At 38.3% G+C, this 19,656-nt stretch overlaps 1 protein-coding gene across 2 annotated transcripts in view; it reads left to right on the top strand.

Moving 5' to 3' along the window:
* Positions 1–428: 428 nt before the first annotated feature.
* The window catches only part of SLC5A12 (solute carrier family 5 member 12), a 46,638-nt gene continuing 27,410 nt past the window's right edge, over positions 429–19,656 (top strand). The window contains exons 1-6 of one of the 2 annotated variants that reach the window (XM_068555703.1): positions 429–765; positions 7,932–7,997; positions 9,610–9,661; positions 12,090–12,157; positions 16,191–16,345; positions 16,466–16,606. In XM_068555703.1, the coding sequence (XP_068411804.1) occupies positions 760–765; positions 7,932–7,997; positions 9,610–9,661; positions 12,090–12,157; positions 16,191–16,345; positions 16,466–16,606 (488 nt within the window). In that variant the 5' untranslated portion in view covers positions 429–759. Of the gene's footprint in view, positions 1,099–7,931; positions 7,998–9,609; positions 9,662–12,089; positions 12,158–16,190; positions 16,346–16,465; positions 16,607–19,656 lie in introns of both variants that reach the window. The other variant, XM_068555702.1, reaches the window with a different exon arrangement.

Genomic DNA, 19,656 nt, shown 5'->3' with positions numbered 1-19,656 from the left:
CTAATTATTATCAGAATAAAGAGGGTCAGAAAGTCAGAGACACTTAAAGACTCATCATAACCCTCTGAGATGTTATTATGCCATGTTCCAGATGAAGCTCTGAGGGGTTAAATATTTCATCAGCAATATCACAGCTCACTTAAGTTTGCACCAACTTGAGCAAAGGTCTCCTGATCCCTCGTTCTTTACTCCTTTTCCCCCACACCCACCGTCTCATGGAGTTGCAAGTACACACCTTCACCCTCCCTTACTCAGAAGGAAGATACAGGTGATAGTTGTGCTGGCATTTTACAGATTCTGTTTCACTCATTAAAAATGCTGAGGTGGTGAAGTTGTATCACTTCTATGGTTCCCAGTAATGTTTAACCTTAAGTTTAAAAAAGTCTAGGAGATTAAAGAGCATGTTATCTGGCAAGTCCATTCCACCCCCGGTGGTTATTAATTTCGGAACACATCTGAATTCCTTCTCTGTGGCATATGCTTTAGCAGAGGAAAAGACAGCTCCAGGCCAGGGTCAGATTTCAAGTTCTCATCTGTTGGTACCACTACCAGATCCCTCTTTGCCGTCAACTTTTGAGATCTTCCCTGAGTACAACTTGGTTTCCGAAGTGCTACACAAGCGCCTCTGGTCATCATTCTCTTCACACAACCACAGTCTCCTCTCCTGGAAAAGCGTCTACTATACTGAGCTTTGCTTTTGGAAAGAACTTCTCCCTGAGACCAGGTTGAGAGCAACTCTCTGGTTTCATACTTCCCAGCATGGAGGTGAAGAACTTTGAAGTTTGGGATTATGTAGTCTTTGCAGCTCTCTTTGTCATTTCTTCTGGAATTGGGGTGTTCTTTGCCATTAGGGAGAGAAAAAAGGCAACTTCAAGGGAGTTTCTGGTTGGGGGACGGCAAATGACCTTTGGCCCCGTGGCGTTGTCTCTGACAGCCAGCTTCATGTCCGCTGTCACTGTTCTGGGGACCCCGGCCGAGGTCTACCGCTTTGGGGCATCCTTCATCCTCTTCTTCATTGCATACGCATTTGTTATCATCTTCACATCAGAGCTCTTTCTCCCTGTGTTCTACAGATCTGGCATCACCAGCACATATGAGGTAAGACAACTACTTCCTTCATCTTCACTTTGGGAGGTAGTCGCTCTTTCCCCTCCACTTGAACATGTTTTGTTATTCTTGCTTTTTTCTCTAGTAATACACATCGTCTTGATAATAACCCATGATAGTTGAAAAACACTCACTTTTTTCATGGCAATTACACATCATGGGAAAAAATATTGCAGTGTTATTGGGGAAAGCTTAAGCTTTGGATACAGATACACTTGTATCCAAAGACATCTACAGACACCTACACCTTCCATCTGTATAACAGAAATAACAAAGTCAAGCCCACAAGGCTACTTCAATGATTAAATGAGAACCTGTAAGTAAATATCTAATATACTGCCTAACTTGTAGGAGATTCTCAATGAAGGAAAGCTGATGTTATTACTTGTATTATTATTAACATCAGTATTCTGAAAAGCAGGAAGAACATTGTGTATTGTCACTTTTCACCTAAGAAAACAGAGCTACAGATAGATGACTTAGTCAAGATTGTACAGTGGATTGTACAGTTTTAGTAAAACAGTTCAGTTACTACATTAAACCAATTGCAAATACATAGGTGAGGAGATTTGAGACAGTACAGATAGGGGACATATAAGCATTTCATTGAATTTAATTTACCATTTACCTTTGCCCTTTACATATTTTTAAAATTGTAGTACCCTAATAAGAAGAAATTCAGATTGTGTAAAGTACATATTTTGGGACTGCCTCTTTCTTTATAAGAATTAGCAGTGTGGGGACTTCCCTGGTGGCGCAGGGGTTAAGAGTCCGCCTGCCAGTGCAGGGGACATGGGTTGGAGCCCTGGTCCGGGAAGATCCCACATGCCGCGGAGCAACTAAGCCCGTGCGCCACAACTACTGAGCCTGTGCTCTAGAGCCCACGAGCCACAACTACTGAGCCCATGTGCCACAACTACTGAAGCCCACGCGCCTAGAGCCCGTGCTCTGCAACAGGAGAAGCCACCGCAACGAGAAGCCCGTGCACCACAGGGAAGAGTAGCCCCCCACTCACTGCAACTAGAGAAAGCCTGCATGCAGCAACAAAGACCCAATGCAGCCAAAAATAAATAAATAAATTAATTAATTAAAAAAAAAAAGAATTAGCAGTGTGGCATGGGGTTAAAAGTATGAACTCTAAACTTAGGCTACTTGGCTTTGAATACTAGCTCTGCTGCTTAACTAGCTGCATGACTTTGGGAAAATGACTTACCTTCTCTGTACCTGATTTTCACACATGTAAAATAAGAATAATAAAACTACTTATCTTAAAGAATGTCTGTGAGGAGTAAATGAGTTATTACATGCAAATACTTTTAACAGAGCCTGGCAAGTTGTAAATGCCATGGAAGAGTTTTATATTATTTATCATTATTTTTCTTGCTATTACAGTCCCCAAATTTTTACCAATCTGTGTATAGAAACTTGAATTTATGTTTATTTGTTCATCGTCCATTTTCTGCTACCTAGCCATAGATATTCTTACCAGGGTCTTTTAAAGTAGTGAAAACTGAAAGGGTAGAGTCTATTTCCCAAACTCTTGAATCTGGGATGGCCTTTTGACTTGCTTTGACCAATAGCATGTGGCAGAAGTGATGTGTGAATTGGAAGCTTAAGTCTCATGAGGCTTATAGCTTCTGCCTTTGCCTTCTTGGAATTTGTCCTGATAGAGCTATGTCAGGAAGTGGGTCTAGTTGTTCTAGCTTCTGGAGGATGAGTGAACAAGTAGAGAAGAACAGAAGCACACTGGCCAGCAGCCAACACCAATCACCAGACATGTGAGTGATGCCATCTTGGATTTTCTCCCCCAGCTGACCTTCCCATTGATTGCAGCCCCATGGCAGCCCTGGAGAATCAAGTAGAGGAATCACCCAGCCAATCCTAAAACTTGTGAGAAATATTAAGTCCTTGGTTTTTAAGCCATTGAGTTTTGGGATTGGCAATAGCCAACTGATTTAAATGCTTTGATATGCAGGGGGATTTCAAGACTAATCTATGCCATCTGTGCTACTTTGTCACTCTCCTCTCCCATGTCAAAGCATAAGGAACTGTTCTCACCCTCAAGTTATAAATTAGGCTCAGCTCATTTGCAATATCATACATTTTCATTATCTCCACTTGGACAGTTTATAATTGGTCTCATCATGTTGTCTCCACTTCACTTAGAGTTATTTTCCTCTTTCTCTTATCAAACATTAATAGATCCAGTCTTATTTACCCTTAACACTACCTTGTGAGCTGATGTCTACCTGCTTTCTCATTTTTCTTGGACTTCTTAAACTAAATAGTTTCTGAACTACTTACTTCTCTCTAATCCAGACTTCTTCATTATAATGCCCAGGCTACTACTTCTTGCATAGTGTTTTCTAAGCATAGATTATACACTTTTTTTTTTTCTGTAAATTGCTTTCCTTTTAGTTCTCCTTTAAATTACATTTGTGGCATTTTATTAATTATATTTAAAATTTGAGAAATTAAATGTGTAGGTATAAGATATCATTATTGAGTATTATTTCAGTATAGTAGATAAAGTGACAAAATATTTGTTGTAAAATGGATATTTAGGGTGTGATAGGGTCTAAACCAATGTTATGAGGCCTTTTTAGGTCATTATAAGGATTGGTTTTTACTCTCAGTGAGATGGGCCATTGCACTGTTTGGGCAGGAGGGTGCTGTAATGTGATTTGTATTTTAAGAGTATTACTCTAGCTGTATGTTGAGGCTAATTATAAGGTTTTTACTGCTGAAGCAGGGGGTCTAGTTAGGAAGCTATTGCTGTAATCTAGGCAAGAATGATGGTATTAGCGTGGAGACAGAGGGGATGATGCAAGTGAAATTTTGAAAGGGGTGGAGGAGGTGCCAGGATTCTTTTATGAATTGCATGTGGAGAGTGAGACAGAAAGAGGAGTCAAGGATGGCTCCATGATACTTGAACCAACATGAAAAGTGGACTTATTTCCTGAGATGGAAAATAGTGTGGCTATATCAGGTTTGGGGTTTTGAAAATAATTGACCATGATGGTAAATGTTACCTGTGCTATTTTTAAAAGCAAGCACAAAGCATGCAACTTTTCTGCTGAACTTCCATTTTTACTTTTGACTGTAGTTACAGCTATACACCGATCCAGGATGACCATTGGATACGTGAGTGAGTGAATACAATCTTTCAGATGGAGAATTATGCAGTTTGAATAGTCTCTTATTTCATGGATGAGAAACCAGAGGCTTAGATTACAGAGTGAGATAGTGGCAAAGCTCAAACTAGAATTCAAGGTGTCTTACTTCTGATCTAGTTCTTTCTTTTTTCATATATATTTTTCTTAATACTGTCTCTCTAGTTTGACTGAATTGACTGAATTTAGAGGAACTAAACTGAGATGTTAAAACCATTGACTTTTGCAGATTCCTATAGCAATTTTCTCACTACCTTTCCATTTTTCAGGAACAATTTCCCCTTTGCTTTCCTAGACTTCATATGCCAAACAGTCCCAAAGCCAATATCACATAGTTTGGATTTTGTTACATTTCTCCACTTCTGATACCACATTTTATATCAGTTATCTATTGCTGTGTAACATACATCCCAAAGTAAATTTCTTAAATGAACAATTTTACGTGCTCACAATTTTGTGGATCAGTAATCTGACCTGAGCTCAAGAGAGTCTAGTAAGACAGTAAGGTTCTTCTGGTCTTACTTGGGGCCATCTCTGTAACTGCCATCAGCTAGTGGGTTGGTTAGTGGCTCGTTGGTCTAGGGGAACTCAGATGGGACAGCTTGTAGCATACTACACTTGGTCTCATCCTCTAGTAGGCTATCCTGGGCTCTTCATGTGATGGGAAAAGAATCCCTATCAACCAGAAGACACAGCTCATTACACAAGCAATTTTGCAGTCTCCACTTGAATCATATTTGGTAGAAATATTACTGTCTTAAGTTGTGTTCCCCCAGAAGCAAATCCTGAGACAAGGAGTTGAATGCAAGTCATTTTGGGGGGAAATGATTTTATTAAGCATTGGTAGGCAAGTGGCAAGTAAGACATGGAAAAAAAGGAAGCCAATAAAAGGTTTGTTTTTGAGCAGGTTGTAATTGTGAGCAACTGAGGTTCTATCTCACTGGGGATTTCTGGGGGACAGTACAGATCACATATCAGGGTTGGCCTCCTTGAAATGAAAATAACTGGGATTTTTTGGTCCAACTTCCTTTTGTCATTGGCTGAAAGCCAATGATAACACCCCCAAGCACTTCTAGTATGCCCTGTGCAAGGGGTGAGATAAAGCTCTCAAGCAGAAAATCACGGTGCAGTTAGATGCTATCAACATGTACTGGGACAGAGAGTGCCAATAAGCTCCAGGGGTCACACCCACAATGACTACTACAGTCACTAAGATCCCACTATATTCCTGTCCCTGCACTTGACGTTATCGTACACGATACCATTAGATCCTACAAATGCCAATTTTAGAAAGAGGTGGGCATCGTTTAGTGCAATAAACTAATCTTTCCAAGGACATGTGATTTGAACCCATGTTGTCTTCAGCTTAAAAGTTTTGCACTGTTCTTTATCCTATGATAGCTGAGACTTTCAGTTCCTCTCTCAGTGACTTCCTTACTTCTTTAAAAATATTTTCCTCATACCTGGTGCCCTCAGTCACACATCCACTGGATTATTACCTGACTCACAGTGTACTGAATGTGTTGTCTGAAGAAAGATGGTCTGAAAATAAGGTGGTTCTTTCCTTGGGGGAAGGGTTGAGCAGTAAATTGGGAGATGTGGATTAGTGTGAAACTGAGTGACAATTCTGTCAAGAGGAGTCTTTTCTAGGGTTTCAAAGAAGTTTCCACCTTAAGCCATCAATCCACACTTACTTATGTATCGTTTCTAGGAAAAGGACACATCAGTAAACTCCTGGTTTAATCCGAATGATTTTTCTTAAATTAGATAATAAAGAACTACTACCAATTAGAAATTACTACCAAGTACTACTACCAGGATATTAAGTCCTCAAGTCATTTGCTACTTTTAACATTTATTTTGTTCATTCAGTACATGTTTACCATGCACTGGAAGACAAATACTAGTGCCTTCTAGAATACTTGTTCAGGAATACCTTTCTTGACCTCCAACAGTAAATCAGATCCATCTGTTTAGTGTGTTCACAGCTCCCTGTAGCTTTTCTTCTAGTACATACCATCACTGTAACTTTACTTTAGTATAAATTTGTTAATGGTCTCCTCTAATCTGTAAAATCCTTTGTGACATGAACTATATAATATTTGCTATCATTGTATATCAGAATGCCATATAGAGGGCAAGTAATAAATATTTGTTAAGTGAATGAATACATGAAAGACGAAGATAAAATGAATAAAATAAGACCCTGTTTACATGTACCAGGGAAAGTAAGTGTGGTAGGCTGAAAAATGCATCCCCCTCCCTCTAAAAATCATAATAAATGTTCTAATCCCAGGAACCTGTGACTGTTACCTTATATGGTTTAGAAAAAGAGATCTTTGCAAAGTTGATTAAGTTAAAGATCTTGAGATGGAGAGATTATCCTGGTTTAACCAGGCAGGCCTTAAGTATGATCACATTTATATGAGGGAGGCAGAAGGAGATTTGACAGACAGAAGAAAAGGCAGTGTGACCAAAGAGGCAGAGATTAGAGTGATAAAGCTAAAAGCTAAAGGACTGCCTGCAGCCACCAAAAACTCCAAAGAAACAAGAAGTAAATTCTTCCCTAAGACCTCCAGAGGGAGCAGAGCCCTGCCAACACTTTGACTTTGGCCCAGTGAACTTGATTTTGAGCTCCTGGCTTCCAGAACTGTAAGAGAACACATTTCTGTTGCGTTAAGCCACCAAATTTGTGATATTTTGTTACAGTAGCCATAGGAAACAAATACAGTAAGATATGTGAATCCAATGCTAAAATACAAGGCAGCAGGTGATCAAGTGTTATTACATATGAAAGAAGTTTAATATAATTGCCCTAAATGCTCAGAGGAGAAAGTATGAGTAGGAATAGGAATGGCAATTGGGCTATCCTTTTTGAAAGATGACCAAGAATTGGTGAATTTGGAGAGAGGAAGGCTCTCTCACACTGAAAATCTGCCTACACAAAGGACAAATCTGCAGAGTACAAAGCATGCTGGTTGAATTATACATAATGATTTTATGTGGAGAATAAATCATGTGAGGGTTAGTGATGTGAGCTAAGACAGGAAGGGTGTGGGTCAGACAGTAGAGGGTTTAGAATGTCAAGCCTGGGATGTGCATTTTGTTTTGTCAATGATAGAGAATCACTGGAAAGTTTGAGGAAAAGCATGACATGACCAGAGGTCTGCTTTAGGAGAATCAATGCAGCAGGTGTGTGGTTGGTGGAATGAGTGGGCAAGGCTTGGAATTAGAGAGGTCAGTTAGGGGGCTACTGCATTGATCTGGGAAAGAGGAAAGGAAGGCCTGAGCTGAACCTGGGGACAGTGGGGATATAAAAGGAAATAATGGCTTTAGCATATCCACTAGGAAGAGCCCTGGATAATGAGCCAGAAAATCTGGGTTTTATTGAAGCAATAACAATTTAAAAACAAAAAACATTTATCTTCTCTGACCATCAAGGGAAGCTTGAGCAAAAATTGAGTTTTACTATATCTTTGACTTTAAATAATCCAAATTTGTTTCCTTTTCTCCCAAGTACAGATAGCGTAAAATCATGTTATAAACTAAGCACTAAACTCAGAGAAATACCAAGAAAACAGAAAACCTTCTTAGCAGCCCTTATATAAAATTTGCTGATTCTTTGCATGTCCTTCTCTCTGTTCTTTCTAGTACTTACAACTACGATTCAACAAACCAGTTCGCTATGCGGCCACAGTCATCTACATCTTGCAGACGGTAAGTGGTCAGGGTTGCTGCAGAGGTGGATTGGGGAATGACAGGTATGGGTTTGTTTATTTCAGGGGGCAATTAACACAATTAAACGAAAGATTAAACACTAAGAAGAAACTACTTTCTTCTAAGGATAGCACTTTCAAGACAAGTGATTATATCAAGGTATTTCCACATTTCATAGACCCCACATATCTGTACAAATAATGACAAACAAATATATATATATATAAAATAAACCACCAAGGGAAAAAAAAAGCTTTTTCTTAAATATATTTTGAACTCTTATTTAACCTGTTCAAGTTGCTTTTGATATGAAATGATCTGGTAACTAATTCTGTTTTGTTTTGTTTTTTACTAGTAAACTATGTTGAACCAGAAATACCCATTTTGCTGAAAATCTGTTTAAGACTATACTCTCAAACCAATATTCCCACATTCCCCCTTTGTACTCCTCTCCTGGGTTCTAGGGTGCCCTCTTGCTGCCCCACACTTACCTGTGGGACACCCTCAATGCATTTCCCGTGACTCACCAAGAACTTTCTGCTAGAAGATAACTACCTTCTCTTTTCTTAATCAAAACTCCCACTCACTGACTGAAGGATTTAAGAACAAGAAAAGGAGGGAAACACCGCTCCTTGACCTGTCCATAGATATTTGCCTTTTAAAACCCCACATGGATCTCTAAATGGTGAAATTTCATTTAAAATTAAATGGGACTCCATCCACTTCCATCGGTGTAGTGGCTGCAGTTCTGGGAGCTTGAAGATATACCCCCTATGAAGATCACCCATGTTGGTAGTTTTCCCTGCATGGTGTTCTAATCACGGTTTATTTCCATCTCCACTCTAAAATTTATATTTCAAATTGCTAAAATGTGTTTGTGTCATGGTGATATGTGTATGATGGGGTTGTGCAAGGGTGAATCAAAAACTTACCTTGAACCCTATTTTCATATCCTTCAGAAATATACCAGATCTAGCCATAAAATCTCAAAATATGCAGCCATCTTAAAAGTCCAACACTCGGGCTTCCCTGGTGGTGCAGTGTTTGAAAATCTGCCTGCCAATGCAGGGGACACGGGTTCGAGCCCTGGTCTGGGAAGATCCCACATGCCGCGGAGCAACTGGGCCCGTGAGCCACAATTACTGAGCCTGCGCGTCTGGGGAGCAACTAGGCCCGGGAGCCACAAGTACTGAGCCTGCGCGTCTGGGGAGCAACTAGGCCCGTGAGCCACAAGTACTGAGCCTGCGCGTCTGGAGCCTGTGCTCCGCAACAAGAGAGGCCGCGATAGTGAGAGGCCCGCGCACCGCGATGAAGAGGGGCCCCCGCTTGCCGCAACTAGAAAAAGCCCTCGCACAGAAACGAAGACCCAACACAGCCAGAAAGAAAGAAAGAAAGAAAGAAGTCCAACACTCTTCCGCCATCTCATGCTTATTATCCCTTCTGCAAATTAGTTACAGTAGCCAAGGACTTCAAAACAAGAGTGCATGGGATTGAAGTGTTTGATGAAGAAGTTTAAGGAAATGTAGCTCTAAGGTCATAAGGAATTTTTTAGGCAGGCTTCCTTTCTGTGTCACTTTTCTCACTGTTCACCTGACTCTTGTCTCTCCACCAGATTCTCTACACAGGAGTGGTGGTGTATGCTCCTGCTCTGGCCCTCAATCAAGGTGAGCTAGCGACACTCTCTTGTACTGTCCACCATTTTTATACATGCTTTGTCACCTTGAGAAATGTACACACAACATCTTGTTGAGGAGACATTCCTGTGGTTAGGGTGCTTGAATTACTGTAGTTATCACAACATAAAGCTCTATAAATTGAACACTGAAAATAATGCAAATAACTAGTTACTCGATTTTATCCACATGGTTCCAAACACCCAATTTGATTATTGTTTGTTTTCTAATCACTGAAGTTATGGCAATTGTTTTTGAAGTATGGTTGATTTACAGTATGTTTTGTTAGATTGTACATCAAAGTTACTCAGTTGTATATATATTTTTTCCAAATTATTTTCCATTATAAGTTATTACAAGATACTGAATATAGTTCCTTGTGCTATATAGTAAATCTTTGTTGTTTATCTTTATTTTTTCTATTGGAGTATAGTTGCTTTACAATGTTGTGTTAGTTTCTGCTGTACAATGAAGTGAATCAGCTATAAGTATACATATATCCCCTCCCTGCTGGACCTCCCTCCCACCCTCCCCCCCAATCCCACCCATCTAGGTCATCACAGACCACCGAGCTGATCTCTCTGTGCTATACAAAAGGTTCCCACTAGCTGCCTATTTTACACATAGTAGTGTATATATGTCAATCCTAATCTCCCAATTCATTCCACCCTCCCCTTCCCCATCCCCCATGTTCACATGTCTGTTCTCTACATCTGCGTCTCTATTCCTGCCTTGCAAGTGGTTCATCTGTACCATTTTTCTAGATTCCACATATATGTGTTAATATACAATATTTGTTTTTCTCTTTCTGACTTACTTAACTCTGTATGACAGACTCTAGGTCCATCCACATCTCTACAAATGACCCAATTTCATTCTTTTTTATGGCTGAGTAATATTCCATTGTGTATGTGTACCACATCTTCTTTATCCATTTGTCTGTCATTGGATATTCAGGTTGTTTCCATGTCCTGGCTATTGTAAATAGTGCTGCAATGAACACTGGGATACGTGTGTCTTTTTTTTAATTTTATTTATTTATTTTTTATACAGCAGGTTCTTATTAGTTATCTATTTTATACATATTAGTGTATATATGTCAATCCCAATCTCCCAATTCATCTCACCACTGCCACCCCCACCCCTGCTTTCCCCCCTTGGTGTCCATACGTTTGTTCTCTACATCTGTGTCTCTGTTTCTGCCTTGCAAACCAGTTCATCTGTACCTTTTTTCTAGATTCCAAATATATGCGTTAACCTACGGTATTTGTTTTTCTCTTTCTGACTTACTTCACTCTGTATGACAGTCTCTAGGTCCATCCACGTCTCTACAAATGACCCAATTTCATTCTTTTTTATGGCTGAGTAATATTCCATTGTGTATGAGTACCACATCTTCTTTAACCATTCATCTGTCTATGGGCATTTAGGTTGCTTCCATAACCTGGCTATTGCAAATAGTGCTGCAATGAACATTGGGGTGCACGTGTCTTTTTGAATTATGGTTTTCTCAGGATATATGCCCAGTAGTGGGATTGCTGGGTCATATGGTAATTCTATTTTTAGTTTTTTAAGGAACCTCCATACTGTTCTCCCTGGTGGCTGTATCAATTTACATTCCCACCAACAGTGCAAGAGGGTTGCCTTTTCTCCACACCCTCTCCAGCATTTATTTTTGTAGATTTTTTGATGATGGCCATTCTGACTGGTGTGAGGTATGTATAGTAGTGTGTTTCAGTAATCCCATACTACTAACTTATCCGTACTCCTTCCCTTTCCCATTTGGTAACCATAAGTTTGACAATTTTGTATGGTATATACACAACCACTAAATAAGGTCATCTATAATATATGGTCCTTTCTCAGTAATCTCATGAAGTAGATACTCTGAATACATGAGTAAAATGTGCTTGTAGTAATTATTTTAAGATTTATACTTGACCTCTTTGAAAGAATAGAATCCTAGGGAAAAAAAGGAAAGAAGAAACAAAAGTAAAAGAAATTTCATAATAATACCTGTAATATTAGAAGTCCTCAGTATTCAATTTAATTGTGCTATGTGCTTATAATGAGAAATATTTATTCATGGTCAATGTTTAGGTGGTTTCAAAGTACTCAGACTAACTTTGTTAAGAAAAACAAACAAACAAACAATTGGTGCAGAGATTGGAACCTCCAGAATCTTAAGAGGAAACATTTGGCTTTTAACATTACATGAAAATTATGGACTGGGTTGAGGTATAATAATGTAATAAAATAATCTTTATCAGAGGTGAGAAAATTTAATGAGACAACTCTAATTTGATTTCCATTTGCGCACAAAGAACACAGACAAATATATTGTGACTTTTTCCTCATAAAGTTTGTTCTTTTACTTTCCTTAGAGAAAATTCTTTCAATATTTTTTCTCCTTTCATAGTGACTGGGTTTGATCTCTGGGGCTCTGTGTTTGCAACAGGAATTGTTTGCACATTCTACTGTACCCTGGTATGTATCTAGCTGTGAAAAAGTATTTAGCACTATCTCCTAATACTGGATAAGGGCAAATTTCCAACAACAGGGCATCTAAGTATAGCAGAAATTGCTATTCCACAATTAAATAGAAATATGCTGGCTTATCTGTCACAGCTTCCAGAGGAAGTTGCCGTTGTTTTGTTTAAAATTCTTTTCAGTACCAACCATTAATAGAATTTGGGCTCTGGGCTCATTTGAGAAAGCCATGGCTAAGAGAAGATTTAATGACAGAAATATCTCCGTGTTCGGAGGGTAGGTGACCATATGCAACTACTGAGAAAAAAAATGTGCTCATTTACAGCGATTGTAAACCATAGGTAGCATTTATACTTCACTGTCTACTGGTTGAGGAATACAAAATGCATGAATGAACGATCAAGGATGGCTGGTATTTTGTAAACTTGAGGATTCCACAACTTGTTTTTGTCTCTTATAGATGGATAAGTTTGGATTACATTTAACATTTGGCCTTACACATGGTCAGTTTTAACCAAGGAACCTGGGTGGTATTGGCAATTATATTTATATAATTGTTACAATCGGTTTAGTTCAACAAACATTCATTGAGCACCTATTATTTGCCACGCCCTGCAATAGAAATCTTTATTCTTCTGAGTCATTGGTACCATTTATGGAGGCTTTAAGTAACCAGTTAAGAATATGGCAATGGTCCCCAGATAGTTGGATTCTCCTTCCTCCTTTACAGAGAAAAATAAAGTAATTGATATATTATCATATAGCACCATGCATGTATTTTGGCCTTGTGTGCATATCACTTACTCTTTTAACATATATCATGATAACATACAATTTTAAAATGCTCTTATCTCTCTTTTCATACTTGCAAATCCCACCATTTCTTTGCACTACAGTTTTATCTTATTTTTTTTCCATTCCATTCTCACTACCATAATTCTATTCCAGACATACTCCTCCTACCTAAATTAAAAATAGTCTCCTATTCCTTACATGCCTGGCCGTATGTGACAGATTAGTGACTCTGAAGTAACTGCCCATAGGGGAATAACTAGATGCATTGCTTAGCAACAGTAAAGGAAGCCAGAAACAGTGGAATAATATCTTCAAAACACTGAAGGAAAACAATTGTCAGTTATAATTGTGTATTCAGCAAAACTATCTTTCAGAAACTGACTGTCAAGAACTGAGAGAAATTACCTCTAACATATCTTCCCCTGAGAAAAACCTAGAGGAAATATTGTGGGAAGAAGGAAAATTATCCAGTTTTTGATGGAAGAAGTAATGATAAAAAAATAAAATAGTAAACCTTTAGTAAGTCTAGTCAAACAATTTCCGGTGCTTAATGAAAACAACAATAATTTTATAGTATGGTATAATTTATATAGTATCTAATAATATAGTTTATAATAGTATAAATATAATAATAATGATTACTATTATATGTAATTTTGCGATTAAGAAAAAGAATAACTTTCATTTGGACATCAATAGCATGTAAATCAGGAAGAGAGTAATTAGACTTAAAGATTTTTTTAATCCTTGAATTGTTGGGCATTAAGACATTTTAAAAATTTAGACTCTAAATGAAAAATTCATGGCAAAATTTCAAGGGGACTCATTCAAATAAAACAATCAGAGTAGAAAAAGGGAATTAAAACAAAGCAAAACAAAACCACAATTGATTTAAGCAAGAGAAGAAAAAAATACAGAAAAAGTAGAAAAAATAGAAACCAAAAAGATGTCAGAAACAAGTCTGGATACTTTAATAATCACAATAAACAAAAATAAGCTAAATGTACTACCTCAATTGATTTCAGTGTTTCCCTCCACCCTGCATGCCTCTGTTAACTTAATCTTCTTAAAACATCCATCTCTTCATGCCACTTGACTGACCTAATTCTCTCCTTGCTTCCCATTGTTCACAGGATAAAGTGTAAGCTTCTTAACCTAGTGTTGGAAATCTTTCAGTCTGTGAGTCAATCCACTCATCTAACCTCTTCTCACCACACCTCTGTTCCATCTCCTGTCTCTAGCCGGGCCACAGGCTTCAATGTCTCACCAAACTGGTGGCTCATTTATCTAACACTTTTGCTCATAGAGCAGTTTCTTTACTCTGTTAATTCTGTGGATCTACACATCTGTGGATGTGTAGCCTAGCTAAGATAACCAGTGGAAGAGATTTAAAAAAAAAAAAAAAGAAAGAAGTGATTCCTGCCATCCAAGAGTTTGCAATCTAGGGAAGTAAACAGTAGAACCAAAACAACAGACTGATTAAAATACCTAAGTGACACTCAAGGCACAGTCAGGATTGTAGATGAGTGGTGTGTGGGCGGGTGTGTCTCTTGCTGTATGAAGGAGTCATAGAATCAGAGAAGTTTTCATGGTAGCTATAGTAATCTGCCTTTTGACGCACATTTGGTAAAGTGGTGATGAAGTGGTTTGTTCTCTTGCCCCAGGTCTAGCTCAAGTTCAGGTTTATGCATATAACCCATGCCAAGTAGCCTCTGAAAACTGAGGTCTTTGATATTTGGTCTTCATATCACTAAAATCTGATATTGTGATTTGGGTTTAGAAGTCTTAATGTCTTTAAAGAAAATCAAAATACCACTCTTGGAAGGTGGAAGTAAGAGATTGAATATTCCTCAAATTGGAAATTGAACAGAATACAGAAACACCATGCATGTGGAAGGGACTTTTATGTCTATTTTTAAATTGCATTTTAATTTTAACTACATGAGAAATGATGAGACAAATCCAGTGTCTTCTTTCTTCTCAAGATAAACATGAAGCCTGTCATCTTTTCACAGAAGTTCTTGACACTCTGGGGGAGTCACCGGGGATAATTCTATTTTTCAATGTTAAAAATACCACATCCTTTCATTCACATAGTGCTTATTCATTTTCAAAGTACTTTTAAAATATATCACTTCATTTAATCTTTCCTAATTTGCTCATGGCACCTTCGCCATGTTCCTAAGGGATTCTCCAGCAGCCTCTTTCTTTCCTCCTTTATTCTTGCCCATATAGTCCCAACTAGAATTGTACATTGGAATCGCCTGGGGAGCTGTAAAAACACTTAGAACTGGGTCCCAGCCCAGACCTCAATTTATTCAGAATTCCTGGGGATGGTGCTCAGACATTGCTTTTTTTGTTTGTTTTTAAATTCCCCAAGTGACTCTAAAAAGGATCCAGGTTTGATAACCACTGCTCTAACCTATTGCCGAATCACCGTCTCCTGAGGTCTACTGTCAGATTCACCCTCCTGACACTCTGGTTTGCTCACCTCACTATTTGACCATCCTCTAGCTCTTAAAACACCTTTCTCCATGAGTGTCTGGAATCTATCATTCCTTCCTAGTTGTTTTCTTCTTTTTCAGTAGCCTACCATCTCAGTTTCCCCAAATTTATTCACTGCACTAAATTTACAAAAAAAAATCTCAAATTGTACAAGCCAGACCCAGGTGATCATCCTCAATAAACATGGCACATAAAAGGTGCTCAGTGATAAAGAAAAAGAAAGAAAGAAAGAAGAAAGAAAGAAGAAAGAAAGGAAGGAAGGAAGGAAGGAAGGAAGGAAGGAAGGAAGGAAGGAAGGAAGGAAGGAAGGAAGGAAGGAAGGAAGGGAAGAAGAAAGAAAGGGAGAGAAAGAGAGAAAGAAAGAAAGAAAGAAAAAGAAAGAAAGAAAGAAAGAAAGAAAGAAAGAAAGAAAGAAAGAAAGAAAGAAAGAAAGAAAGAAAGAAAGAAAGAAGAGAAAGAAAGAAAGAAGAGAAATAGAGAAAGAAAGAGGGAGAGAGAGAGAGAAAGAGAGAGGGATGGAGGGAGGGAAGGAGGAAAGAAGGAAGGGAAGAAGGGAAGAAGGGAGGGAAGGAGAGAGAAAGAGAGAGAGATTGAGAAAGAGGGAGGGAGGGAGGGAGAGAAGGGGGAAGAAAGGGAGAAAAAAGAAAGATGCATTAGCAGAGAGGCTGTGCAGAAATGGAAGAGTTGAGGTTTCATTTTTAAGAACTCACATCCATTCTCTTCATTTCAGGGGGGATTAAAAGCAGTGGTGTGGACCGATGCATTTCAGATGGTTGTCATGACTGTGGGCTTCTTAACGGTTCTCATTCAAGGCTCAGCCGATGCTGGTGGATTACACAATGTATTAGAGCAATCAGCAAATGGATCTCGACTAAATATATTTGAGTATGTCCAATGCTACTTTTTCTTGTTTTATAAAGATTTAGCCATATGACCTCATCACCTAAAATAATATTTGGGCATCAAAGGAATGTATTTGTTCACTCACTTCTCTCTGCCTCATAGCTTTGATGTAGATCCTCTCAGGAGGCACACTTTTTGGACAATCTCAGTGGGAGGAACTTTTACATGGCTTGGAATCTATGGAGTTAATCAGTCGACCATCCAGCGATGCATCTCTTGCAAAACAGAAAAACATGCCAAGCTGTGAGTTATTAATGAACATTTCAGTGTTTTTGCTCTGCCCTTTATATGCTTCAAATGTGTTTGTGTGTGTGTGTAAAAGAGAGAAAGATTCATTTAACCTTTCAACAATTTTTTGAGGCAGGCATTACTATTCCCTTCTCCACAAGGAAGTGGCAGTGCTGGGATTTGAACTTAGATCGTTCTGTCTGCCTTTGCTCACCGTCATTTGCTGCTTTCATTTACTGAGAAATGACTGGGTTAAATTAGGTGCTGTGGGAAGCAATGCAGAAATAAGGAGCACATATTTCTTACTTACAGTTTCTGTGATGAGATGGTCCTCATCACTATTTCCATTCAGCATGTGGTCTCTTCAATTACTATTTTTATTTTGATGGATGTACTGTAAAAGTTTCCAAGGAGAGGTTAAAAGAAGAAAACCCAAGGTAATGAAGCAAGTCGTAACAGGGCTTCAGCTGCTCCAACTCCTGCCCGGATAACCAGTCGCCAGTTTTACCAGGTCTGCTTACTCTGAAGGACTCCACAGAGCCACAACTTAAGGCTTTTTAAAACCATGCAATTCATCCCACGTTCTAGAATGGAGACCAAAGGAAGTTATGCACTTTTTTTTTTTTTTTTTGTAAAACTGGCAGAAATAAGCTAGAATTTCATTGAAAATGGGCATTTCATCCTCATTGCTGCTACCCAAGGTTCCAGCCTCTGCAGACTTGTCAGAATGCCGTTAACTTTTCTTGGAGTGAGAAACAGCCACTATGAATATTTCCACAACTGATCATAAAATACTTTCAAGGCATAGTTTCTTATTTAGACAGAATAAAAGATAAAATTGACTGGATATGGCTCAACATTTCGTAACTTGAATTTCAAAAGGGAATATATTACTTATATAGTTCACATACCCTCAGAAGGAAGAAGTGAAAGCATTATCTACTGTTCTATCAATTCACTGGTAACATATTCATATCCTATTACAATAAATAATATTAAACTCTCTACACATGTGATCACCACTTTCTCAAATAGTTGAATTACTAAAAATGTATTTAGGATCAAATATAATTTTGATCTTAAAATTCACTTAAAATTAGAATTCATTTAAAATTCTGCATTAAAATAAATTAGAGTTGACGATATCTGATAAGGGACGAATCTTTAGGTGAAATAAATAATAAGTCTCTGTTAAATCAAGGGGTTTTTAAAATCTTAAGTGCTTGTGTTATACTATTTATTCTTGTGAACATGCCTAATTTCTCCCTATTATTATAATAGTACCTAAAAGTTAGGAAATGTATATCTTTGGCATTTTTTCAAGAGGCCAAGAATAGTACTTTGTGCTTATTAAATATTGTTTACTTATTGAACAAAGTAATGCTTCAAGAAGGTCATACTTGAATGTGTGAATGTGTAGGCACATAAATGGACACATATATACATAAGAATTTATGTGTATGTGTGTGTGTGTGTGTAGGAGTGTATATATGTATATTCCAGCATGTGTACTTGTGCTTGTGTATCTTTAAATCTCGTTTAGTGGATTGGTTTAAACTAAGCAACCCATTCACAATAGTTTCTTGGAATTTGTTACACTAGTATTTGATGGGTATGAAAACTGTCAGAAAAGGAGAGATACTCATGAAGGAAGAAATATATATAATTTCCTAAGCATTTAGGACTGCCATTCCTGGTTCCATCCATCCCTACTCCCATGGAAGGACCAGAGCTATGATAGGAATTTTGTTAGAATAAGGAAAGATGAAAAAACAAAAACTGTCTTTAGAAAAGACTTCCCTGTAAGAACCTTAGTTGATTTAGTTGATACAATTCAGGAGTGAGAAATCAGTCCAAATGGTCAGTATGGTTGAAGTGCACACAGCTGGAGAGGAGATTGTTATAGTGGGGATCTAGTGGGACCTCTCATTTGTCATGCAACTGGAGCCTCAAGGGCACTTCCAGGGCAACTGGCGGCCACTCAGAGCCAGCTGCCAACAGACTCTTATCTAGGAGGCTCTATAGAATGTTGATTACATGCATCGCTTCTGCTCAATTATCTGAGAGCCTGATGTAATTAGGACATTCCATCAGGGTTTAGAAAAATCTCTGCATCATAGGTAGGTGAAAATACATCCATGAAGTTCATACTGAATGTGGCCAGAGGTTAAAACCGGAAGTGACCCATTAGCGACGCATTTAATTGCGTGGCCAGAATGCTGATGACACTAAAGACAGCTTCATCCTAAGCCAGATCTTCTTCACACTGAGGAATAGTATCGCTTCCCAAGTCATCTTAGACGTGCTCCCTGGAAGCTGCTTTGGACGCTTTTGTTTCTAGACTTCAGTTTACGCTTCAGGACTGCAGGTAGAAGATGATGCTGTGAGGGCAGGAGAAGCCGGTGCAGGTTACCTGGTCCCTTCCCATCACCGTCTCATGTCCCAGCTGAGATGAGCACATCCACACCCAGTCACTCATGTTCCATTCTCTTTGCCTTTGTTTATTTTCTTTATATCTCTTATGGCATCTAAAATCACCTTGTTTATTTATTTAATTTTGGTGATTATTACCTGCTTCTAATCCCAGAATATCATCTTCATGAGGGTGGGCTCTGGGTTGCTCACTGCTATGTCCTCAGTACCTAGAAGAACCTGGTACAAAATGATGCTTCACAAATATTTTCTGAATGAATCGATGAAGTGGCTTAAGTTGCAAACAGGAGAATTAGCCCTTTAGAGAATTAAAGTCTATCATCTCTAAAGAAAAAAATAAGTTCAAATACAAGAGCTTTAACATTCTATTATACAATTTTGCCACTGATTTCTCATTTCCCATAGTTGACTGGTGAGTTTTTAAAATTGTTTTGAATAATAGCTATATAACCTACATATGGCTGTATAACCTCCATATATTTTTATGGAGTATAACTCATTCAATCCTCATATTAGTCCTATAATAAGAAGTAAGGCAGGTATGTTGTTACACTCTTTTTACCAAGGATTTAACTGGCTCAGAGTCTTAGTGACTTGTCTGAAGTCACACAGTTGTTAAGGATAAAGTCTTC

This window comes from Eschrichtius robustus, chromosome 11 (genome assembly GCF_028021215.1).
Source record: "Eschrichtius robustus isolate mEscRob2 chromosome 11, mEscRob2.pri, whole genome shotgun sequence".
In the NCBI taxonomy this organism is placed as follows: Eukaryota; Metazoa; Chordata; class Mammalia; order Artiodactyla; family Eschrichtiidae; genus Eschrichtius; species Eschrichtius robustus.
Note: the sequence above shows the minus strand (reverse complement) of the source record. Positions and strands in the feature narration are given on the sequence as shown.